Raw genomic sequence first — 27,050 nt, 5'->3', positions numbered from 1 at the left:
TCTTATTATAAACATATAAATTATTTCTAATGCAAATGCTAAGAATGCTAAGAATTCTATTCCCAGGTACCAAGAACCAACATGGATGTAAAATGTCTGCTTGGGAATCATGGAGCTAAGACCTGTAGTGGCAGCTTTAGAAAATGATGTGGTTAGTACCCAACCTTCCATGTTCACATGTGAAGAAAACAGATCCAGGAGAGGGAGTTCCAGCTCTACTTGGAGGGGGCTATTTGTCTTAAGACATAGGCAAGGTTAAAAGTCAAGAGTCTTGTGGAAGATGATCCCTGTTGTATAGTTATGGGGTTGGCACATTGTTACCTGCAGCCATAATCATATGTGCTGTTTTCCCCCACCAGCACAATGGCATCAGTTCAACTACTGACCTGATTGTTTTCATCAACCACTTGAATAGTTTATTTGATTGCTGGTCACACCTAAAATACGCCTACTTCCCTCCTTTACCTCAACCATTTCTTTTATCTTTCCAACTCACATGTTGCTCCTTCCTGCAATTCTGAAAGGGAGTTTCCCATAATCCCCATGGAAGCTCCATACAAGTCCCAACGGGAGCCTCACATAACCCCTATGGAAGAATCCTGTAACCCTGTGTTTCCTTTCCATCTGGAACAGATACTCCAGACTTTCCCGATCAGAGCACTTGGCACACCGCATAGCAATTAGCAGCTTCTATTGCCAACTTCTTCATTACATCAGGAGCTTCACAAGGCAAGGGTCATGGCACCATGCCCAGCCAGACTCTGTGTCCTTCCATAGAAAATATGCAGTAGCTAGCTACTTGTGGAATGTGCAGAAGAATAACGAAAAGACCATCATCCAAAGGGGATGGATCCTCAAAACCTGTCACAGAAAGAGAAGGGGAGCTGAGTACTTCCACATGAAGTAGGGTTTATTCTGCAGCCTGGAGAGTAGCAGGGAGAACAGAATGTAAGAGTAGCCTTAGACACTCAGGGTTCTGAAGGAAATCATTTCCACGTCAAATGGAGAAGACCCAAAGAACACAAGCATAAAGCTATAAAAGTACAACTGAAGGCAAACTTTTTCAAAGGTACAGTTGGTTTACTAACTGGAGGATGCATCTCTCTGACTGTTGATACAGACTTATTAAGACCCATGACGTAGAAAATCTGGGTTGATATATATGTATAGTGTTTCTCTGTGAGCGTCTATGTGTAAATCTGTCTCTGTCTGCATGTATTCACTTGATCCCAGAACCCTACAGAGGATGTGTTGTCATTGTATACTCAGCCAAGGTCATACAGTAAGAAGAATAAACACAGGGCCGAAATTGAAATTCAGGCCGCTCATTCCTGCTTCCCAAACTCCAGTTATATTATCCTTGTCTATGAAACTTTATCACTCTGGGAGCCAGGCAGAAGCTAAGTACTCCTTTCCAGAATGGTTACCAAGAATTAAAGAAGGCCACTAGATGAAATAAGCTGAATACCATGAAGACCCGTTTCTATGGTGACCCCTCGTTCTTACTAGGTATGGTCTGGCTCAATCCGTCTGGGAACTGGAACTCCCCGGATATTCTGTCCTGTAAAAGACTCTAGCCTTAGCATGCCCCACTCTTCCTGGGATACCATTACCTTTTTAACAAAATAATTTTTATCCACTTTTTGTGTATAAGTATTTTGCCTGCATGTATGTCTGTATAGCACATGGGAGCCCAGTATCCTCAAAGGACAGGAAAGAACATCAGAGTCCCTGGAACTGAAATTACAGGTAGCTGTGGATTTCCATGTGAACGCTGGGAGTCAGACCTGGATCTTCTGAAAGAGTGGCCCATGCTCCTAACCACTGAGGCATCTCTCCACTTCCTTTTCTTTTAACTTCTGCCGTAGCCTCCAATGCAATGCTTCCAAATTCTTGACCCATCTGTAATGCTTTCTGGAGCCCTTCTCTTTTACTGCAAACAGACTTGAAAACTGTACACCCCACCCCCACAATTCTGGTTCAGCTCAAAGAAACCACATGGTTACCTGTCTATGGATTATTTGGCTATCAAAGCCATTCCATGATCTCTCTTCAGTCATTGAAGGACTGCCAAGGTTGTGGACATAAAGTAATCAAGACTAGAGTATAATCCCAACAATCAGAGATGATATCTCTCCGGATCAGCATCTAGTAGAGTAGGAGGTCTGAGTCATTGCTCCAAAGTTGATGAATGACTTACTAGATAATGTGATGTCACCATGATCATTAATAAGAAACAAGACAAGGAGCTGAGCAGGCATGTTCTCATGCTGCTTGATTTAGTAGCTTAATATCAATCAGTGTGGCATGGATATGATCTGCATCTCACTCTCCAAAGTAACGCTTCTCTTCCTCCACACTTGGCCGCAAAGGCTGTTACCAACCACCAATTCATATTGACAAACTTTCAAAATCCTGTTATCATTTGGTCAAGAAGCAAAAAGGAAAATACAATGAGAAATAAACCAGGTATCAATAAAAGTCCTTCTCTTCTTCAGGCATGCAGAAAAATACTAGTACTCGTAGGAATAAAGAAGAGGTGAAAATATGTCAATCCTAAGAATACTATTTAGGTATAAGTCTAGGAGAACAGGGCCATGGATTAAGGAATGAATCCTGTGACATAAATCTTTCTAGTTCCTTCATATGAGATTACCAAATGCTTCATTTTGTTGTTTTATAACATTCCTAAAAAGTAGAAGCCTTTCACATTAGGTCCCTGGCCTTCCAACATTACGGAGAAAGTCCTTCATTAGATTTCTCCTCCACATTAAAGTGTTTGTAATTTGTTGTACGAGTGTTTATCTGAAAAATAATGTTTATACTCAAGTATTTATGGATAAAATGATATAATGGCTGGTATTTACTTCAAAATAATCCACTCAAGGGGTGGAGCTTGGCAAGGAGGCAATTTCTGAAGTTAGACAGAGGGCATCTGGGACTTCTTTTTGCTTTTATGGGTAATTGACATTAGAGGAAGATTTTGCAATAATTTACTCAAGCCCAATTGGGCCACCAATAAGGAAAGAGAAGTTTCTCCCAGGAACACACTCCACTCCATTAAACAGAGGTGCCTTCTATCTCCGACAGAAGAAAAACTCCAACTTATCAGTATGAAGTTGATGGCTATGCCTTACCCAGGGGCTTTGGATGTACTGTGGAAGGCAGGGTCTTGTGATGCTTTAAAATGTCTGACTTAGTAGAAATTGCTAGAACTAACTTTTAAATATAAGCATTTGATAAATTCAACTTTCCAAAGAGGACTTTCACCTTGAAACACACCCTCCCCCTTCTATAAGCTTTGCCCCTTCATCTGCTTTTCCACTTGTCATGGTTCAATTCTATGTCTTCACAATATTCTTATAGCCCCATCCACTTCTCCTTCACTGTGTGTTGACCTGTGCTAGAAGCTGAATTGTTCTTCGATTAGACAACTGTTGACCAGATATTTACACTACACCTCTAGGATGCTCCCTTGAATTCCACCTCAAGAACGTCTCCCTTTCAGACAATCAACTTAGAGAGGGAGACAGAACAACAGAGGCTTCATCTGGGACACTGCAGAAGCAGCTGCTGTTTTCCCTGTTCCTGACAGAAGATGGCTCTCAGACCCTCAGCTAGACATCTTTCTAAGGTAGGGGCTGCGGGAATGATTTATGCCGAAGGGTAATCTGAAGGCTATTCATTTTAAGAAATGGCAGTTTTTGTTTTAAAGTTCTGACTTTAACATTAAGCAACCTGTTTTTCTTCCTCAATTTATTTAATATGTGAAATGTAAGCCTTTTTAAACAATACTTTCTTTTTTTTTTTTTTTTTTTTTGGTTCTTTTTTTTTTCCGGAGCTGGGGACCGAACCCAGGGCCTTGCGCTTCCTAGGTAAGCGCTCTACCACTGAGCTAAATCCCCAGCCCCTTAAACAATACTTTCTTAAACCATTCAAACAAATGTCATGTACTTGACCCTGATACCACAGCTTTTCCCACTGTGTCCCTCTGAGTTCTGGAGGAAACAGAACTCACCACACATTTCCAGTGAGCAGACATCAATGAAGAAGAGGTGCACCGTGGGAATAAAACAGATAAAAATGCTGAAGCACTGAGATACTAGCAACAATGGGCAGTCATTGCCAGGGCCTGGTGTCTAGAAGCCTGGATGAACGCTGGTGACAGGACCTGCAGCCAGAGAGGGAAGCCCTAGGCCAGGGATATGCCTCAGGGCAAATTAACAGTAGCCCTTTCTTTTCTCATCCTTGCATGGCGTGTGGAGCTTCCTGGTTTTCCCAACTCCAACTAGCAAGGAATCCAAGGGATATTCCCCCACAGGGCTGGCTTCTAGGAGAACAACAGAGAGAGGGAAAGCAGAGAGTAAGTGCCACCTCAAACACAACAGGTGGTTTGAGTAACTGAGTCTCTAAAGGCTTGGCTCTGATTCCTATACCAGTTCTACTGAGGATTATTGTGGTGAGCTAGTCTATAACACCAAGATGGCAAGCCAGAATCATGAGGTCAAGTTCATCTACACAAGCCTTCACTATACCACACCTTCTGGACCTAATCATGATCCTGAGTAAGTCAAATGCTCTATAAGGCCCTCTTGGCTAAAAGTCAGATAACAGACTCTATAAAGCTTTTTCCTTTCCCTTATATTATGAAACACCAGTGTCATTAAGCAGCGACTGCTCATGGGTTTCTCAAGCTTAGTATCATGAGTGTCTTGGGTTGTATAGTAGCCCAAGCCTTGTAGGACAAATTCCTGGTTCCTACCTACTAGATACCAGTAGAGGCTTCCTCCATGTGACAACCAAAACTCTCTCTAGAGCTTGCCATATATTCCAGAGAGGTAAAAATCATCGGAAGATCCACCTATCAATGAGGTGATCTGAGTCTGAGATAAATAGCATAGATTGATATATGGATGGATGGAGTATGCTGGAGCTGGGCCTGCTATCCAAGTCCATGACACCCACAGTTCTGGTCCCTTGGTGGCTGTGTGGTGTCCCTGTCCTGTTTTACCTTAGGGGGGTTATATTGGACTGTATCTCCTGTAAGCTTTAAGCTAGACTGCTCATATTTCTGCCAAAACAATGCTGCTCTCAGTAGAAGAAAATGCCTTTTTGGGAAGGCTGGAAGACTCACATAAGTCTCTTTCTCGTTTTGAATGGGTGACCTTCCTTAAACCCCACAGACTGCTGATAGATAGAGATAGCAAGAAGTAGAGTGCTTGGAACTGCTTAAGTCCTACAATTCCCAAGCATTCTGATTATTTAACTGCTGATTATGATTATTTAAGCTGAAAGCCTACACTATTCTAACTCAGAAAATGTTTGTATTTCCATTAAAAACCACCAGGCCAATGGCCCTTTTGATTGACACTTTTCACTATTAAAACTATATACACTGTGTGTTTCCATCTAAAAGACACGGTGCCCCTTACTTTATTTTAAGATAAGGAGCTGACTTGAAAGGTTTCCTTCAGCTCACTCCTTTCTAGTCCCCTCATTCCCCTGTTACTGTGGCCTGTTGCCCTGCTTTCCTGACACTTGCATGAAGAAACGTCTATCTGAAAACTGGTCCCTTCATCCCAGCTAGAAGCAATCTATATGACACGCATATAACATCATACAAATATCTCTTGCTGAGTTTAACTTTATTGCCTAAATCACAGAACAGTACTTTTCCCCAGGCTGGTTTGATTCTCTGAAGGCATTTTAATCATATTGCACATTACCTCATTGTGGAAATGAGGGAAGGCTTTTGATCCTATATGACACGCAGTTTAATCCTTTTCAGCTCTTTGGCTGTATTGTTTTGAGGGTCATCATTACTTTGTTCATTCATTTCATATCTACACAGTGTTGTGGGGTAAAGGCAATGCACAACATGCAAGGGAAGTTCAGGCTACTCTTGCCTATAGGAGTGGCAATGGTAAACCAAAATGTGAACATTTTTTTAGTTCATCATAGAAAAGACAAAGAAGAGTCTGACAATTCCTGATTGATTCATGTTCTCGGTCATTTTGTGATTTATGGATAATGCTGGAAGGAATGTTTGAGATCATATTGTATCTCACAAGAAACATACACACACACACACACACACACACAAACACACGTGCGCATGCGGAAAGGGGATGGGAGACAAAGAGACAGACAGACAGAGACAGACAGACAGAGACAGACAGAGACAAATGGACAGACAGACATGAAGGCAGGCAAAGACTGTATGGGTCAGGAATGTCTGAAGGGAACTTGCAAAGATGCTTATACTGTGGTAAGGAGGCTTAGCAGCTGGTCTACTTTTGTTTTCCTTTTCTGTAATGAATTCTAAGTTTCTCAAAGCTACCTTGCTTTCCTTCCTTAATTTGCTTTCCATGGTGTTAGCTATTCGTAGATCTATGCACACAAAGACTGCATCTTCCTGCTTGTGGAGGTGAGAAGTATGACCATGTGACTTAAAACTCTGGTGAGGGAACCAGTCTTCCCTGCATCAGATTATGTGGAAGATGTGGTCCCTGAAGAGAACCTTCGCCCAGAGTCTTTCTATACCTTAAAATAACACTTAGGAGAGGGCCTAGCATGCAGAACAGCAGATGCAACTATTTTCTGAAAGAGCTGTTCACTGACTCAGATGTCTGGGCAGATATATGTAACCCAGAGGCCAGGCAGGTTCCTCCCCTTCCCTTCCTTCTGCTGCCTGGAATGTGGGTTGGAGACTTAGAAACGAGGCCAGAGGTCCAGCTCTGTGAGGTGATGGCCAAATGCCGAGAGTAGCAAGGCTTCCAGGCAGAAGACACTACTCAAATGACCTGCTAGAAGGTGGAGTTTTCTGTTCCTTACATTGGAAGCTTACTAGAACATTCTACTCTTGCAAGGTTATTTTTTCTACGTTTTTACTCCCATACGGTAAATTTGATAGACAATGAGCGTGTTGCCTTCTGTTATGGGGATTATGCTACCAATTGCAGAATTAAGAGTGGGAAACAGAAATTATGAATGGCAACTAATTGTCCTTAATGTCACCACCTTTAGCACAAACAAAAATCCATTCTGAAGGAGCCATTCTTCACAACATCTATTCCCCACTTCTGTGCTGTCTTTCATCTCCACATGTGACTTTGGTAGCAACAACAAACTCTCTGAGTGTCCCATCGAACACCAATGCCTTTCAAAACTGGGCAGACTTTCTAGGACATTCCAGCACGCATGGAGCTTAATATATTATAAAGCTTAATATATTTTAAACTGAAATCTATGTTTTTCTCAATAACTAATTGTTTACAGAATAAACTATATTGTGGTTTAAAAGAAGAAAATGTTTAAATGGATAAAGTTAAATTATAATCTGAAGATAAGATTAGTACGTATGTGTCATGAATGAATCAATAGAAAAATATTGCACACTTATAAGCTTGAAATTACTTTTTCATACATAAGAATCCCATCCAATCCTCATAACACCTCTGGGAAATAGTACAGCCCCTGGCAACTGAGTTTATCAATTTTAAGTAATGGCTGCCTTCAAAACTCCTCTCCCAGACTCCATTTATCCTGTGCAAATTGCCAGGCACTTAGAATTCCTCCCTAAAGAAATGTGATTTGTCTTTTCTCATGATGGCATGGAGTGGAGAATAAATTGATTTTATCATATTCTGCACGTAGCCTCTGCTTTGAAGGGCACTTACCTAATGAGTGGCTCTCTCAGAAAGGAGCTCAGATCAAAGGGGCCAACAGAATGATGTTGTAGCTTGAGCTGCTGCCTTACCCCATGGGAATGTACTAAAAGAACTCAGTGTATACAAAGGCTTGCAAGACTATCTGGAGGAGACGTTGAAAATCTAACAGTACCCAGGAAGTGAAGATCACAAAAATCATCAGATAGGTTAAAATGAGGTTAACATAAAACTTCTACACAGGTATAGGAAAACATCAGCAAAACGCCAAAAGGCATACTTCAAATTATGGAACCGTTAAGTACTTATTAAAGCAGTTTTTATGACTTAGGATTTTATAAGAGAAAAACATCAGCTGCTGTCTGCCTGACAACAGGCTAACCCATGTGAGAAAATGCACAAGCAGACCAGTGCCTCACAACCCTCACTCCTTTTAGCTCTCAAATATATTTGATGTATTTAGATATCAAATTCACCGGCCACAAATTAAATAACCGAACTTGGTTACTGGAATATAAGGTTATTAAGCCATATTTAAAACCAAACTTAGAAAGTTCTTAATATTCTTTTAATAAAACTCTTTTTAAACAAGAGCAAATAGTTCAAAGATGACATATTATTAAATGTCTAGCAAAAGCTTTTAGATGTTTTTAAGTAAGTCAATATTCTTATACACAGGGAAAGGTAATGGTGTCTTCTTGAATGGAAGTCCATGATCAGGAAATGTCCGTTTTCTCCAGTATCCAAATGATGGCCAGCAGTTAGGATACAAACCAAGAAAAATCGTACTGAAGGAGCGTTGGGGAAGAGCACGCTGCGAAATGAGTCCAGGGCTCTGCCTCCTTTCTATTAAGCATATCCCCACTTCCTGTGATACTCCACAAATATACACAACATTGCTCCTTGTCTTTCTGCGTCCCAGACAATAATGTCTTACATTTGGAAACGGCTTTGTAGGTGAGTTAACAAACACCTTTGAAGTAGCATAATAAGCTACTTCTGTTCATTCTTTCCTTCACTCACTGGACTGAGTGCAAGCTTGACAAAGTCAGGCAGCACTTCTCTTTCCACCTTGCAGTCGAGGCTCAGCGAGAAGCTGCGGGTTTTGTTCATTGGTAATTTAACCAGTTCCCTCTTTGATTCCACAAATGCTGAATGGTTCCCAACACACCACCTTGAAAGGAACTCTTTGTGTAAAATTACAGCATGAAAAATCTTTCGGTTAGAAGAACCAGACAGCGTTTTCTCCTAATTCTTATCTAAATCTAAGGGAACAGTCTCCATCTACACCAAAGTAGAATATCAGGGGAAAACAAAGGCCAGCGTGATATTTCTCAAGATGATATAATGCACACACATACAAAAAAAGTACTTAAAAATGAAGTAACTGGGGACTAGAGAGGTGACTCTGATATTAAGAGGGTTTCCTCCTCTTCCAGATTTCTGTTCCCAGCACTCAGGCCTAGTGGCTCCCAATTTCCAGTAATTCCGGCCCCAGGGAATCCCTCTGTACACACACACACACACACACACACACACACACACACACACACACACACACACCTACAAAACAAGAAATAGCCAAGAGTAACTGGCTACCAAAGGAAGAACCAGAGACCCTTGTTGAGGGTGTCAGGCTGTACCTACGACAACCTGAACTGTGTTATCAATAACTAAATGGTCGAGATGACAAGAAGTCAATTTATCCTGTTTGTCCCTGTTATTGTTTACAGCTTCGTGTCAATCTTTATTATGCCCCCACCCCCAAACATAAATAAAAGCAAGTGGCAGAACTCTTATCAAAGCTTCCACATGTTAGCGAAACATTGGTACCAAAATAAATCAGTAAATACATTAAGTAATTAAAAATAGCATGATTCTATCTTTGTGATATATGAAGTATTCACACTTAGAAAGCAAAAGAAATGTGTTATAAGATATAAAGGACAACTTAATTTTCCTGAAAGAAAAAGAAGGCACACTTGTAGAGGTGTACAGCAGAGTGGCCTCAGTGAGTCTCTATATTAAGGTCATAGGTGATATACGATCCATGGTGTCTCTTTATGTTTTTTTTTATTTTCCTCTAAAACGAACAGTATTACTTAGCAAATACACAAAAGGCCATCTCGCCTATGGCTGACACTCAGATCAGTATAATATAGAAAGAGAGAGGAGGTGGAGAGAGAGAAAGGACACATTTAAAACAAACAAACAAAACCCAACAACAGAACAGGAACGGGAAGACACACTCCTGTAAGTCTGTGCCACGGGACCTGCTACCTCCCGAGCCCGTGGCGGCTACTGAGAATGGCCTCTCCCAGGGCCTGGTGAACTCTTCATTGGCCATTGCGTGGACAAGAGTCTGCTTATGCAAGCTGGGAGAGTAGAGCCAGCTCCCTTCCAATTCTAAGACTACATACCATTTGGTTTTGCAATGAATCTAACAGACACACCTCTCAGTTTTAAAAGCCCAATGTTAGATTTCAAAGTGCTTTCACACATGTCGTTTTATATTAGTCTTCTTCCAGTTACTTTCTTTTTATCCTGACCTTAACACACTTCCATAAAGCAGGCTGGGCAGGCATTGCCACTCCATGTTAATGAAGAGAAAACGGAGGCAGCCAGAAAGGGATCTCCCTTCATCGCCTGGTATGAGGAAAGAATGTCTTCATCTTCTCTCAGTGCCCTATCCTTATTCCCTCTAGGGCTGCATGGTGACTATCTTCCTACTGGGTTAAATATGAGTACCAGTTAGATGGCAGCCCAAGCCTTAGCACAGCGTGGGCAACAAGCATCAACAGCAAGAACACATCTGATTGTTCTCAGCAACCTGAACAGGGCTCAGTCAACGTCATGTAGCAATGTACCAATTATCAGCTTAAAAATCACGATAGATAAAACTGGTTGCTTAACTTGATGAATCTAGTTGGGAACCTCGGTCAGTACGCTTGTCCCATACCTTATTATGTCTTCTGAGTCCTAAGGAAGAGATCCGTAAGTTGGTCTTCTTCCCGCTGAGTTAAATAACGAATTAGGTTCACATTGGGCTTAGTGAAGTAGGACTTTGTTTCTTTTACCAACAGAATTAACAGAAGAATTCTGTCTTTCTTTTGCAGTGCCAGCAGATTAAACACTTCAGAAATAATGCAGCAAGTCACCAAAAGAGGCCTTAGGTAGGTGCTATCTGAACTCATGAAATTCAGTGGGAAAACACACACGTGGAAATGGTTTCTATGTTTTAGAAAAATAAATCCCATTTTAGATAAATGGTCCTCTTCACGAAGACCCTTAACCACATGACATGACGCTCACTGGCCAACAGAGCCTCTGTAGATACGTCTCACATTCTCTGAGCCCTGTGCTCTGCTCACAACTACGTTCTTAGAAGAGGAAGCAGAACGGTGAGAGGGTCAAAGGCAGTTCCCTGTCAGTTACCAGGTAGAATCGGATGTGATGATTTCTAAACTCTTCTAGTCGATACTCCTACTCCTGTTCTCAAAAATTATGAGAGTACATGCTCATTCTATGAACAAGAACCAAAAGAGAAGCTCTTATAATGGCAAACTGTATCATTACAGATGTAGCGCTAACTCGGGAGCCTGGAGGGAGAGGAACAATAAGGCTGTCTGACAGAAGTGGGATGTGTCTGTCTGTAGCCAGTGGATCAAACGCATTTGTGTGGTCACTACCGTGACCACACTACGGAGCACACGGATGACAGGGACGCCTGAAATGCTCACCTTCTCGCTACACAAGACTCTGTCTACCGTCTCGAGTGCTCACTTGCCCAACAGTAAGAAAGCACCTGCCAGACACTCAGCTCTGCTGATGGCAACATGATTTCAGCAGAGTCTCAGGCAGGCAGAAGTTCCAGACCTGGTAAAATCCGCCCAAGGCTCCGTGGGAGAATGAGGTAGGAGGAAGGGAGCCTGAAAGAAAGACTTTGCTTTAATCCTGGCCAGGTGGCCTTAAGCAAATTATTTGAATCTCTCAGAGTCTCAGTTCCCTGGCTTCTAAATGATGTATAATAATATCTGTTTTTATTATATCATCTTTTATTAGACAAAATGCTAGTTTATATGAGTTTATATGTAAGAAAAAAAAATCTGACTCGTTCTTTGGTCTTGGAGAAACTGAGGTAGTTGAAGAGACATAAAAGCTTTATTCTCATTTATTAAGCCCTTCAAAATATTTCATTCCATATTTTCCATGATCTAAGCTTTCTCAGTTTAATGTTAACCATGTGTAAGACTTGCTGGGTCACCATGAGGTCACTCTAACATACCTAGCCACCAATTTCAAAGTCTGTGTTACTGGCTTAAGATGCCACAATTATGTATGCTTCCCCTTATTATGGGAGGGAGCAGGATTTAAATTATCTCTCACTGGTTGTTTAAGTATTTATAGAAAAGCTATTTCTTGACTAGTTCACTAGGAACAAATCCGTTGCGATGATTATTCAATAGTCATTTAATAGTTGTCCTTCCTGTCTTCCTCCATGGTGATCTGCCAAATCTAAGTCCTGTTTCCTTGACACTATGAAAACCAGTACAAGCCAGGCACTGGAGAAGACCGAAGATAACAATCAGTAAACTCATGGTTCCTCAGCAAAGCTCCCACTGACAGCCAAGCAGCACTCAAACTACCACTGTGCTTAACAAGGCCTCAGTCTCTTCTGCCTCAGACCTCGGCAGTAGATCTGTGAATGCAGTGTCAATTCACAGAACACAGACACACTCAGTCCAATGCCAGGTGTACAGTCCCAGTGTAAGGGATGTTGGAAAAAGGTGCGCAATGAGCTGCTAAAGCAATAATTTAAAAAAAATTAGTAATATCTCAAACATCACCCATTTTCTCTGCGTTTTCCTTCTTGTTTCCACCCCCTCCCTTTCCCTACCATCCAAGTGAGGTGACAGAGGACCAGGGGAGCAGAAACGGGTACTCACTTCATCTCCAAGATCTCCTCTAGCTGTTTCCTCCTCTCCATCCGGAGATTGGCTAGGTGTGCTTCCTTCTCAGCCAATGATTGCTGGGTAGAGGCGAGGCGTGCTTTGGTGGCGTCCAGTTCCTGTCTGGTCTTCTCCAAGGCATTCATCAGCTCCTCGATCTGAAAGGCACACGAAAGCTCAAATGTCATGTCTTCTTTACTCAGACCCAAGGAACATCTTGTTATGAAAGGCACAAGGACTATGGGGCTTTTGCAACTGCACACAAATAGAGCTCATTTGTTCTCTGCCTTTGGTGAAAACACAGCTTTCAAACACAAGAAATCCCTCAACTCCCCAAGGTCTATTCAACTGGATTGACCAATGATCTTTATAGATAGTATTCAACATGTCTATTAGAAGTGGATGCTTGACCCACTTTCAACCTGTGGTTAATAATCTCAGGTACTCCCTCCCGGCTGGAGAAAAGTAGACACGGATACACTTTGGCTGGCACTATACACTTTAATGTGTAGGCCTCAGAGTGCTCTGACAGAAAGCTAATCAAGTGTTTCAGATCCATTCATGTTCTAACCTATCAAAACCTTGTTTTGCCAAAGGAATTTGATGTCCACAGAGCCTTGGGAGCCTTTCTCACCTCACTTCCCTGACTTAAAATCAGGAAGCAGGGTTTGGCCAAAGGTAAACAGAGTTCTGGCCACAAAGGGTTCAAGTTTGGTTTGCCCCTGAAGTTTGAGAGGGTTCTACACTTGAAATAAATGACATGTAACTTTTATAGAGTGCTAATACACCATAGAAACAAGCCAGACTATCAAATATCTAGGGTTTTCAGCCAGGTCTCCCCAAATTGAACCAAGGATCTCTGAGACAAGGCCTAACCCTCTCCAAACCATTGGGGGCTTTTAAATCCAACACACAACAAAGAGGCTTGGCGTTTAAGGTCTTGCTCCAGAGACTTCCATGAAGAAAGCTGGTAAAACGTCATTCCCTGTACAGATATAGTCTACATGCACCCCGCTGATTCAAAAATCATGCTCCAGGAAGTTTCTAGATTCCAGGGCCCATGTGTGGATTTCCAAGACTCCCTCCAGCTGAACTTGGCAGCACGGGCTCATCCATCACTAAAGTCAACAGAAAACCCTTCATAATGTGTCAATGACATGTGAGGTCCCAATTCATAAAGCCTTGCTGCACAATTTCTGCAGTTTTACATGGACTTCATTCAGAATAAGCATTAGAGTTCCTGTCCAAGGTAAATTACATGCTTTTAAGGTCCAGAACACCTTCCATCTCGTCCCGATTCATAAAGGGAAGCTTAATGACCTTGTAAATTGAAGCTAAATCTAAAAAAAAAATATTAAAAGCACGGAATATCAAGGAAAATCTACAAAATTTATAGGTTCATTTATGTTTAACAATAGTACTTACAAATGCATAAATTTTAGTTTTAGTTTCACATAATGATCAACAAATATGCCGAGAGACCCTTCTGAAAAGCCACACATCAAAAGAAACCTGTTCCTTCCTAGATTTGTGATTATATAGCAACACTTCAAAAAGATACCACATGCGGGAGCGATGGCACAGTAGTTCAGAACACGCACTGCTCTTGCAGAGGACCCCGCTTTAGTTCCTAGCATCTACTGCAGGCACTTCACAACTGCCTGTAACCCCATCCACTTTCTGGTGTCTGTCAGCATGGGTACTTGTGTGGATTCACTTGCACGCACACAAGCACATTTAATTTAAATAAAAATAAAGCTTTTTTCCAAAAGTGCCACAATGCAGTCATTCCAAGGATGAATTCAGAGAACGCATGGCTCTTCAATGGGGATAACCTGTGTCCTCTAGAGCCAGTTTCCCGACATGAATGTTCTTTACTTCAAACACACTCTTTATTCCAGGGAAGATGGGTATCGCTGCAATACTTGTTCTTATTCATTGAAGCGGAACTGTCTGGATCTGTAGACCCACCCAGGAATAGCAGACTAGGTTATAAGTATAGCTCTTCTGCTGCTAATCTGCTTGTGGTAGATGGTAGCTAGCTTAACAATAACCCAGCTAAACAACTTTTAACCAGTAATAGTTGGCAGCATCGATTCATTGTTTTGGCAATGTTACATAAAGAATCTGGACACCCGAGAGGTACAATCCAGTGTTTGAATGGTAGTGGTATCATTTGTTCCCAACATCCATCAAGACTGAAATTCCCAACAGGTTGCAAGTAGGGTTTTTGAAATAGGCTATGACAACCCTCCATCCCAATTTCTGAGTTCCTAGACAAAAAGCACTGCCTGCTGTGGCACTGGCCTCTGACCCACAATTCTTGCAGCCACCTGCAAGCACTCACTGTGCCAGAGCAGGTTTCAGGGCATTGGCCATGGTTACACTAGGCTTAATGCTTTAGAGTTCTGTGAATGGCTCTCTTTACTCTAAACAGGACCACTAAAGAGGTATTTCCCCTGCGGTAGTGGTTACTAGGTCAGGTTTCAGTATTCCGGCTCTCTACAGACTCTGAAGGCTACAGATACGAAAACTTAAGTTTTCTTTTCCTTTATAATTAATAACATTATGTTTAGTTAAGACACTCCGAAGTCCCATCACCTAGAAATAAATATTACAATATTTCGTTGTAATTTTCTACCTCAATACACTTACATAGAGAGAAATTTTATTTATATACACACATGAATATATAATCTTATACATAATTAATGTACTTTCCTTTGTCATTAAATAATCTGAAAAAAAAGTTTTTTAACAAATTAGTAGTTCTGTAGCCTCTCTCCAGTGTCCTAATATTATGATTCCCTTAGTGTTATAGTCTGAGGTTTCTGACCCCCATCTTCAATTCAGACACTAAAATTCTAAATCCAAGGACATGGCATTAAGTAACAGGGGCTTTGGGAAAGGAGGTCATAAGGACAGACCTAATCCTGAATCCCAACTCATGACTAACCTTTGATTAAACAAGACCAAAGAAGCTTGTTTCTTCTGCCCCCCATGTGAGAGCATGGAAAGAACTCAATGCTATACCATCTGAAAGTCAGCACTCACCTGAACCAGACTGTTCTAGTTCTGTGGTCTTCAACGTCTCAGCCCCCAAAACAGTGAGACCTAAGTTTCTGTTGTTTGTAAATCACTGTGTTCTAAGTAACAGCTCAAGCACACTAAGACACTTAAGTGCTTATTCTTCAACTTCTTTTGGAAATTCCTCATCACGCTCAACCTCAATCCTTTGCTCTGTGACTCTGAGCCTAGATCTGTCCATCTCTGGGCACAGACACTGAGGGGAGGACTAAGGAGTCGCAGTGCTCACCAGAAGTCTCTTCAGTCTTTGGCTCCTGTGTTCACTTGACCTTCACACATATTTAACAATCTGTGGTCACTTCCACATGGATGTTCTAACAGCACTGTAAGTTGGCCAGGCCCTTCAACCAACTCTTGATCTATTTAACACCTGCCTGAACAAAATCAGCACACTACCTGATCCAGCTCCCAATTTGCCATTCCATAGTACACCTACCATATTGGCCTAACGCTTAACCATTTCCTAAACACACGTTTCAAACCTCAAACTCACATGGGCCTCTTTCTTCTCCTCTCTCTAACTCCCCCACTCTTCACCAAGTCCATCAGTTCTATTTGAAAACACATTTTTCATCCATCTGTCCATCCTAGCATTGCTTTTGACCCTGCTAGCTCAAGTCCCTTTGGTTCTCTTCTGTTTCACAGGACTAACAATAGTTATGAGTATAAATATGAATGTGAATGTGGATGTGGATATGGATATAGATATATATACACACACATAGTTGCATGTATATACATACGTATATGAGTACATCCCTAGCCGCTGTTTGTAAGCCGGCCCTCTGTGAGGACCTAGCTTTATCTGATAATCCTCTCTCCCACAGAAGAGCACATTTTTCAGCTAGGTCTGATAGATGTAGATTTTATGAAACATAAAAGGGGTGGCAAAGAACAGACCTAAAATAAAAGCTAGGAAAAATATATTAGGGTATAAAAGGGGGGAAATGTCTCAGGCTAGGGCTAAGGGAGGTTTTGTTTGCTTCAAAGAAAGAATATGAGATTGGAGAGGAAGAGGGGACATGAAGAAACAAACAGTTGCTAGTGGACTCCCAAGTGTTTTCTGCAGGGCTAAGCCAAGGCTGGCCTTCCCTTCTGATTTCCATATTCAGCCATTTTGAGTGTGTGTCATTGAACTGATCTCTACTAGTCTGGCATTCAAAGAAGTTCCACAAGGATTATTGTCACAACTAATGTTCCTGTTGCCAGGGAACCATACCTACAACATCAATATCTCTCAAAAAATGTCACTGGCTTATATCTGATATCTAAGAGGTTCTGGTTATCCATAGCATTGTGTTTCCAGCTATGTTTCTTAGATATTAAGGATTCCGGGGTCTGATAGGTTAGCAGAATCGGAGGAATGAGAATCAACCTGGGTGTCATTCCAACATCCCTAACTCAAAGGGAGTTAAAATTCTACTCTTTTCTGTTATGTATGATTAAGACATAAATTATGAAGTTAGATTCGTCTATATGTTAATAATTCCTGCTTAGACACTTTTAGGTTAAGGAACCTTGGGAGAGCAACTGAGTCTCTTCATTGATAATGGTGGTTAACTCCTGAGCAAGTTAGGGCTGTACCACAGAAGCAATGTATGTGAAGCTTTTAGTGCAAGAATTGGCAAGCAGGAAACAACTGGAAACATCTGGTCAGCAACAGTCAGCATAGCCGGCTGCTTAGGTACAATTCAAGAGCAAGCAGCTGCAACTGGATAAGTCTGGATTATGGCATTTCTGGGCCTCAGGTTCCTCACCTGTGAAATAAGGATAATGACAGGGCTTGCATAGCAGAAATCACTGAGTCACTCTTCTCCTCACTGGGACCACATACTCCCAAAGAAGCAACTTACAGGATGAAGCACTTATTTCAGCTCACGATTTCAGTTCACAGTTGGCAGATAAGAATTATGGTTGTATCAAGAGAGGTATGAGGTTTGTGTGCACTCATGGGCCTGGAAGCTGAAGGAGGTGCATGCTGGTCCATAGCTCACTTTCTCCTTTTCCATTTTATCTTATCCCTTAGCGTATGAGATGGTATCCACCATGCTCTTGAAGGCCTCTCTCTTTAGTGACTCTCTGAACACCCTCATGTGCACACCCAGAGTAAGTCTCAGTCTCTTAGGTGGCTAAACCAAATCTAGTTGATAATAAAGATAGCTCTACCTTGATGCCACAGGAGTGATGATTCTTACTAATATAGTCCCAGGGATGTCTGACCCATTATAGGTTTGCTTATTACTGAATTCAGCGATTTTAAACTCGCTGCTGCCGATCTTCAACCACATGGGCATGTGAAATACACTTTTCTTTCTATTCTATTTTTCTTTTCTATTCACCAAAGATGCCCATCTTTCAGGGCCCTGTCTGTCTACACATGACCGCTCTACTCCATTACTTTTAAGAGATAAAAAGCTGTAATTCTTCAGAGCTGGATCACGTATTGTTTGAGACTAGAGGATCACTGTGATTTTACATATATATTTTTAAGCTTTTTTCTGTTTTTTGGGGTTTTTTTGGTTTTCTTTTTTCTTTGTTCGTTTGTTTGTTTTGGTTTGGTTTTTGGTTTTTGGTTGTTTGCTGTTGTTGATGCCCTCTGACATCAGTCTGCCTCTGCCTCCTGAGTGCTGGAATTAAAGGTTTACACTACCACTGCCCAGCTTACATTTTATTTGTTTTTAATTAAAATATAATAACATAATTTTCATCCCTTTTATTTTTTTTCTCAACCATGTAACCCCCCCCCCATCTCAAATTGATGGCCTGGATTTCTTTGTTATTACATATATGTGATTATATATATATATATATATATATACACACACACACACACACACATATGCTTTAGCTTGCTATATTAAATGATTTATGAAGTTAGAAAGCTCCCAATGCTGTGATCACACAAAGGGTTGAAGCCAGTCATCTATACTTCATGAAGCATCTAGGTGATTCCAAAGTGTGGACAAACCTGGGAAACCTGGAGATTGTTGACCTCTCTTTAACTTCCAGATCCTTCCTTACCAAGTAGGCAGATAGAGTTCTTGTGCAGGATTGATATAAAACAACTCTAAGATAGTGTAGATAAAGTACCCAGTACTCTGTCAAACACCCTACAGGGCATTTACTATCCAAGCCGTCTCTACCCAACCCGGGGCTGCCCAGTCTACATGATTTTTACAGTCTGCACTGTCTCTGCATGGCATGTATGTTTGGTTACTACAGCTAGACTATAATCCCCTCAGAATCAGCATACATCACTGCTCCGGTGTTCATACCTAATAAACGGCACAATGGGGAAATGAGAAGACAAAGACACAGTTCCGAGACACTCATGCTGACCCATTCTGTGCAATGACAAATGGAGCATTAAAGCCAACCTTACTTTTTTTTTCTCTTGAAGACCTTGTCCTCTGATCACCTAGAGTACCTGTTCCTTGCCACGGAGACAAGGTGTTCAGGTACAGCTCCTGAAAAGGCAAAGGGTTCACTGATACCCTGACAAGAACCAGGACCGTGGAGTTCCCCAGTTCCATGGTGAAGTAGAGCCTGAGGTTCTTAGGCCTGCTCCTACTCTGTGTTCCTAGGCCTATTCCATACCCTGCATGTCCCATCCTAGGACCTGGGAGATCCACACCCCATTCTTACTTTATGTTTCATGGGGAAAGCTCATTTGGCTGACCACTGGCCACGAGCTCATCCTCAGGAGGTCTGGACCGGCAGGAAGGTTCAGAATCAAAGACAGTAATTACGGTTGTGATTTCAAAAATGATGAGGAACGGCAAGGACTAAGGGATACAAGGGACTAGGGCAGCAGCAGAGTCAAGCCTCCTGGATCTCCCTGCTAGCCCTGGGGTCAATGCAAGGACCCTGATTTGATCTACTGTGTCCTTTGAGGCAGGTTCCCTCAATGATGTGATCTATCTGGCTAGGCTGGTTGGTCAATGACATTTAAGAATCCTCCTGCCTCAGCCTCAGCCTCCCTAGAGCTAGGATTAAAAGTACATGCCTGGCTCTTTTTTTTTTTTTTTTTTTTTTTTTTTTTTTTTGTGTGTGTGTGCTAAGGATCCAAATGCGGGTCTTCATGCTTGCAGGAAAAGCACTTTACCAACTAACTGACCTATCTCCTCAGCTGTGGGGGTTGGGAGAAAGCCCCCAAACCCTAAACAATCAACTGCAATTCTAAATTTCACTTATTGGTCTTTCTGTGCTTCAGACGATAAAAATGGTTAAGGTATCAAGACGATTTGGTTTCATTTGAATATTTCCTAATTCCATACACTTTAATAATGATAAAGTCATTGGCAGAGAAATGTCTAAAGAGTCCTTCTACACAGCTCCGGGGAAACAAGGATCTTGAACCTGAACTACAGAGCAATGAACGAATGAATTTTAAAAGAGCTTTAAGACATTAGGTTGTTAGCATGTATCAACCCAAACTTGCACTGTTTAACTGAAGATCCAAAAGCCAGTTCCTCTCTGTTATTTATCTGCCAAGAACACCATTTTGAGATCCTGAGGTAGCTTCCTGAGGTATGGTGGCCTCCTGAGCTTAGCAACTTCTTACTTGTCATGATCTGATAGGGAAATATTTTGACCAAACTTTTACCCCTTCATATTCGATGCCATTTAGAAGTTGCTAAGTAGATTGGGTAAGAATCTACTTACCCAAACAAATACAAAAGGAGGCATTTTTCACACAGTCTTTTCAAAGCAGGGTGGCTTGTCTAGGTTCTGTTCTGCTATTTATCTGTTTGCTGTCTTTGTCCCATTCTTAGTGTTTTGGTGTACACTGAGTTCAAGCATCGAAATCTCCACAACCCGAATTAGAACAAACCTGGACTAGGCAGTGACCCAGGAGGCTCGCTGGACTCTGCCAGCTCTACCGAAAGTTCAGGATCAACCTGGGTCATCCAGTAACAAACTCGACCAGGAGGAGGCTAGGAGATCGTTCAGTCAGCACAGCGTGCTTGCTGTGCAAGACTGAAAACCCTAGATCAACCCTCAGTCTCCAGGCCCCATAAAAAGCCAGTCACAGGGGTGTATAGTCCCTAGGGCTTTCTGGCCAGCCAATCTAGTCAAAGTAGAGAGCCACAAACTCCACAGAAAGACTTCACTCAAAAAGAAAAAAAATAGGGCAGACAACCCCTGGAGAATAAGACCTAAGGTTTGTCTTTGATGTTCACATACACAAACATGTGCTCCACGGTGAACATGCATCCACACCCAAACACATGTAAAAAAAAGTGAAAGAAGGAGGAAGGCAGGGAGAGAGGAAGAGAGGAAAGAAAGGGTGGAGGGAGGGAGAACATAATGATACAGGCTTAACTCCCCCCTCCTCGGAAGCAACAACTTTCAGTCAGTAAACTGTAAGCCTTCAGATCTGTTAGGAGCAAGGGCTACCCGTCCATTACCAGCACTTGGCACTTGTAGCTGGCCCACTCTCCCACCTCCCTATTGCAGCATTAGACTGACATCTTTTGGAAAATGTTGAAACTGATGGCCAGGCTACTCGCCACCTGGACCAAAGTACTGTCTCGAGATTGTGCGTGTAACTCACCTTCTCTGGTTGAATGAAGGCATCTAAGAATTCTGCTGGATCCATCACCTCCTAGCCTTCTTCTGCTAACAAAATCCACTTCCAGCACCCCTATTTTAACCACATTTAACATTCCCTCTTCCCAAACTAATTAACCAAATCACATACCGTGACAAAAGATGGATAGAAAAGAAATGTACAAAACAGATACACCTGATTTTACAGATACCATTAAGCCAGTGGATACTAGAAGACAGGTACCAACCTCCAAAATGGCTTCTGGCATGCTCCACTCGAGCTGGCACCAGGCACTTGCGAGGCAGAAAGGGGGGGAGGCAGGTTTCCAGGTGTGCTTGCCATGGGTGTTTTCTATATTCTGTGTTACTTCTCTGCAGCCGTGTTATTTCCCTAACACTCTTTGGAAACATGATGGAGAGTGCTGGGGAGCATAGGTTCCAAGCTGGATAACTGAACTCCTAATGAAGAGAGCCCCAGCATGTGTGGGCTGTGGACTTGCCCTCTATATGCACCAGTTTCCCCATCTGTTAAATACATCCAATTACTGTCCTTGCAGGTCCTGGGGGGGTAGGTGCCCTGAGCTACAGCACTAACCCACGCGCTTGCTCCAAGTGCGCATATCCTGCAGTGGCTATGAAAGGAGGTGTCCTGCAGTGGCTATGAAGGAAGGTGTCCTGCAGTGGCTATGAAGGGAGGTGTCCTGCAGTGGCTATGAAGGGAGGTGTCCTGCAGTGGCTATGAAGGGAGGTGTCCTGCAGTGGCTATGAAGGGAGGTGTCCGTTTGAATGCTGGCATTTAGTTTTCAGCCAGTGAAGAGATGACAAAGAGTTGTATTTCCACCCCTTAGCATCTTCCAGAAAGATGCCTTCTTTTCCTCAGTGGAATGTGGGAAGGTTTAAGTTCAACATACAACAAGCCAAGTCAAACATTTGCAAAATGTGTGCTGTTCATATTTTACTCTTACTCAGGCAAAATTCCAAACGTGAAGTTGAAGGAACAGAGAGGGGTAATGGAGCACCCTACCCAGTGGAGTACCCATGGCAGTGGGGGTGCCAGCCAGCCCGTCTAAAGTGCACTTGGCATGGGGTCTGTACACCATAGAAACTAGATTTTCACTTTCATTTTAGTTTAGTTGGATCTAAATACCCATATGCCCTCTTCATCAAAGAGAGCACTAACAGGACAGGCAAATTTCACCATCTTAACCAAAGGTGCTATCCACCCTACGTGGACAGCTTTTTAATTCTTTTACATTTGGTAAAACTCAAGAATCACCATCTATCTGGTCCAGCTTCTCCACTTTAACCTAAAGATAGTATAAGGGCTGTTCCCATGGTGCACACACTAACCCTTGTGGCTATAAGTGTTAGCTACAATGTTGTTTGTAAGTATTGTCCTAAAGTTAAATGTATTTATACATATATATCATATATATTTATACATATATGTATATATGTATGTATACATATATATATAATTACATACATATAATAACATCTATGGATGTTTGACTTCCAAAGCAATGAGATTAGCAAACTATTTACTCATACATATGATAACTTGGCAAAGAGCCTAGATTAACAAAATATCAGAGGTGCCCAACTGTTAGAATGTCAGTGATTGGACACTAAGTCAATAGATTTAATATAAAGAAAAAACAAAAACTTAGACAAGACAAAAAAAAGTTAATAAATACAAGTATACTACAGTTATAACTATGTGAGAATATTTTAATGTAGATTCATAGGAGAAAAAGACCAGAAAGAAATGCATCAAACTATTCTTATGCATTGGATGGTATCCAGAGGAGGTGTTTTATCATATTCTTGCTTGTACCTATGGCTATAGATAGGCACAGCTAGTGAAATGAGTAATTTTAAGCCATTTCATACCAGGAAGGTCTGCATAAAGATAGCTGTATCCATGGGGGAAAGTAGATTGTGGGTAGACTATAGCCTCCAAAGACAGAGAAGGGAAGAATCCAGGATTGCAGAGCAGGACAGGGCCCAGCAGCAGCGGTTATGGTGGTAACTGATTTGGCCAAAATGACCTCAAAGTCGCTCTGCTTCTGAGCATGAGAGCCTGGTCCTGACAGCCCTTAGATTTATACTGATTACAGCACAGTTCACCAGGGAGTGTCTGTGTATTAGTGACTCTAGAGCTGTCAGCAGGAGTCCCTACCACCTCTACCCTGCCCTCCAATGAGCACGCACCTTGGTCCTTTCTCCTTCCTACCAGCTAAACACTGGGTTTTCAGCAACCAGTCTAGTAATATGCTTTAGTGTTTCTCTTTGTGTTGATACAGCGTTGTCTGATTTTGACATTGTTTCGTTTCTGATGCCCTCAAAATGCATGGTCAGGACATTGGTTCAGGTCATCTGGCCACTTTTGTTAACATGTTCTGTTCACTCCCAGTCAGCAAATGAGAGTGCTGGTTGTAGGCAGTCCTGCTCCCTTATGATCCAAAGGAAGTACTACAAAGTATTTTACAAAGGGGAGAATGAGATGGATAGATCCCCTATAGACCAGGCTTAGGAGGAAACACCTGTTAATGCTAACAAATTTAAATCAGCCCACATCAACTGAATCCAAGCCCAGCCCCTTATTCTCAGACCCCCATGTCTATCTACTTGGAGCAATAGCAGTGGCTTCTCTCTGTAGCTCCTTACACCTTGAACACAGGAAACTCAATGCATACATTCATTCTCCAGTTCGGTACAACATAATCTCACGTGATCTATAATCCCTACATCACTATGGGAGATAAACTGAGAGGGAGAAGAGGGAAGGAGTCAATTGAAACAAAGTAATTATTGCCTCTGCCTCAAATAACAGAGAGTTCCAGATCCCACTGGATCCTCACATATTCCCAAAGAAGCTGATTAAGTAAGTATCTGCGGCTGAGAGAAAGCCAAAGATATACAGGTGAATTGCACGAGGCCTCTCCTCACCAGAATATGAGTCTTCTGAGTACATATATCACTGGGGACTCGTTGGAGGGTAATAAACTCGGAGATCCGAGAGGAAGCCCTGGGCCCCTCAAGAGCAAAGAAAGAGCTCAGCTCATTTTGGTTAGTGCCCCTAAGCCTAAACACAACACCTAGCACATGGCCGGTATACAGGAACACATGCATGAACATGTTAGTATATGGGCTTGTATCCATTTTTGTGTCCCCTTTGACTCCAGCTCTTTTTTAAATATCTTAACTGAGTACCTCCATAAACTCGAGAGCACAGAAGTCTGTAGCCAGGAGCCTGGACAGAGTTTGACTGGGTTACCCTTTATTTCAGGGTACCGACAGATTGAACCTGGACCCTGGGGTCCTTTTTAGGATCACAACGGTGAAGTAAGATTCACTTTTTTTTTTTTTTTTTTTTTTGCAGAAGGAGGCATGAGGCCACTATTTTCTTGCTGTTCAAGCTCACAGAGACTGACTACATTCCTTGTCACGTGTCCCCCTAGGGTCTTTAAAGCTGGCAATGAAGACGCTCCCTCACATCAGACTCATCTTATGACTCAAGTTATTCAGAAAGGGCCTGGTTACTTTTCAGGACTTGCATTCGTTGGCCAGGTCCACCGAGGACAGTGCTATTTCTTAAAGTCAGCTGGGCTATGGGAGCCACCTGACCATAAGTGCGGTTGTCCTGTTTCATACAGGATGCACATGCCGGGGAGAGGGACTCTCAAAGATCACCTTAGAATTCTGCCGATTATGGCTTTCCTGGAAATACTGATCAAATGGAACCAACAGCACGTACTACCAAGTCACTGTTCACTGTTCAGTTCTCATCCCTTTAAAGACATAACACTGTGCTTCAAACTATTGAAGAAAACAGAAGGAAGTATTTTTCTAAGAGCGTGATCTTGTAAGAAAGTCTGCGTTACTGTACTTCATACAAAGTGTTTTTCCCCAAGAACAAGGCTAGGAGGTCAATAGTCTCTCACATCTCTTCTTCAACCAAATATTTGCAGTTCTGGCCTCTGTGATGTGGCAAGAAAAAAAATTATAAAAACTAAAAAGAAGAAAAATAAATAAAGCTGTTCCTACATGCACATGGCACAGTTGTCTAGAAAAACCCAAATCTCCCAGTTTCCCAGAATTCCTTAGTGAATTCAGCAGAATTTCAAACATCCAAGAGCAACACAAAAAGCCATTTGTATTTCTGTATGCTAACAAAAATATGTTAAGAACAAAATGCAGAGGTAGACGCCATTTATAAATGCTAAAAGTGGAATAAATATTACAGAATTAAATAAATATCTATGGACAAAAATTATCACAAAACTCTGATGAAGCAAATCAATACAATTTAATTCAAGACATAAATCTGGTGTCTCTTTGAATTTAAAAACTAAATACAATAAAGATGTCACGTTCCTCCAGAATGACCTATAGATTTTATATAATTCCTATCAAACTACTGGCAAGTTCTATTATAGGCATGGACAAGCTTACTGTAAAGTTTCTGTGAAAAGCTGAGTCTCCAGAAAAGCTCAAGTAAGGCAGACAAAGAAAAGTAAAGAAAGGAATAGCTGTATTTTCAATAAGCTCCAGTAAACAAGATAGGGTAATACTTACCTAGGGATAGAGATGTGGATTGATGGAACAGAATAGAGAATGCACAAATAGGCTCACACAAATCTGCCTGAGCAATGTTTGACAAAAGTAATCATTGAAAGGTAGCTTTTTCAACAAACAGTGTTGGAGCAACTGGACGGACAGCAAAGACCAAAGAAAACTGCCCCATAACGTCCCATAAAAGAGAAGGGAAGTGTTCAAAGCAGCTACATTCCTTCTATCCCTAAGCTGAGAAAGATGTCTGGTGTTTTCAGATGGAGATCAGTCAAACTGTAACATATCCATGGATGAGTGATCAGTGAATAATGAAAAGGAAGGAGTACTATTATACACACCCCAGGTGACTCTCAAGCAGATCAAGTTGACTTTTTAAAAAAGCAAATCTCAAAATATCACTCCACAATTCTATTAATGGAACATTCATGAAATGATCAAATTACATAAGTGAGTAACTAACATGGTAGATGAAGTTATAAAGGGTAAGGTGGGGAAACCCAAAAGTCATCGAAAGTTCTGTTTCCTTCCGGTGTCAAAAGCAGGGCGAGCCCTGGTTGTGATACTGTTCTATCATAGTTTTGCAAGGTGTGATTATGGGATGTCCTTGAATAAAGGGTGCATGAGCTGTGCCCCTATTGTTTCTTAAGACTACATGAGACTCTGCAATTACATAAGAGCAAAGTGTTTGATCTTCAAAGTTTATGCCACATAGTAGGAACTGCTTCCATAATAAAACAGCTGGTACCAATGTGTGTGTGGAAGGAAACACAGCCACAGATGGACAATTAAACTATCCTATACTGGCAAGGATAAGTCTTTCCTGAAAAGGTCAAGGCTAAGAAGACTTAACGGTAGAGTTAGCATGATGTAAATGTTGTCCATTCTTGAGGCAGACACCTATTGAATCAATACATGAAGCCCTAGGGATCATGGGATAAAATGCCCTCATTGTGTCCCGTTTCAGGGAAAAGAAGCAGTCACACCCAAATGTATATACATTTTAAATGCAACAGGAGAGATGAGTAATAGGAAACTACACGCAAATGCCACACGCGGATACTGATTTCCTTATAACTATCACCCAGCTAAGTGAAAAAATTACATACTTCTTTATATTCAAATTTAATTTGGTTAGTTCCTCAGTGGGAAAAAGGAAAACCTCGACATCTTCCGCTTCAGTACCTCCCTTACTTATATTTTATAGAGGCTTTCTGTT

The 27,050-nt window shown here is 41.7% G+C and overlaps 1 protein-coding gene across 23 annotated transcripts in view; it reads right to left on the bottom strand.

The window, feature by feature from the left end:
- The window catches only part of Erc2 (ELKS/RAB6-interacting/CAST family member 2), an 860,589-nt gene that overhangs the window by 316,825 nt on the left and 516,714 nt on the right, over positions 1-27,050 (bottom strand). For all 23 annotated transcript variants that reach the window (XR_015639292.1, XR_015639294.1, XR_015639293.1 and 20 more), the window contains 1 exon segment: positions 12,614-12,774. Coding sequence is in view for 17 of the 23 variants with exons in the window: in NM_170787.3 (NP_740768.1) it covers positions 12,614-12,774 (161 nt within the window). In the remaining 6 variants the exon portion in view is untranslated.

Source organism: Rattus norvegicus, chromosome 16 (genome assembly GCF_021556685.1).
Source record: "Rattus norvegicus strain SHRSP/BbbUtx chromosome 16, alternate assembly SHRSP_T2T, whole genome shotgun sequence".
Lineage (NCBI taxonomy): Eukaryota > Metazoa > Chordata > Mammalia > Rodentia > Muridae > Rattus > Rattus norvegicus.
This window is presented reverse-complemented; position numbering and strand designations above follow the sequence as displayed.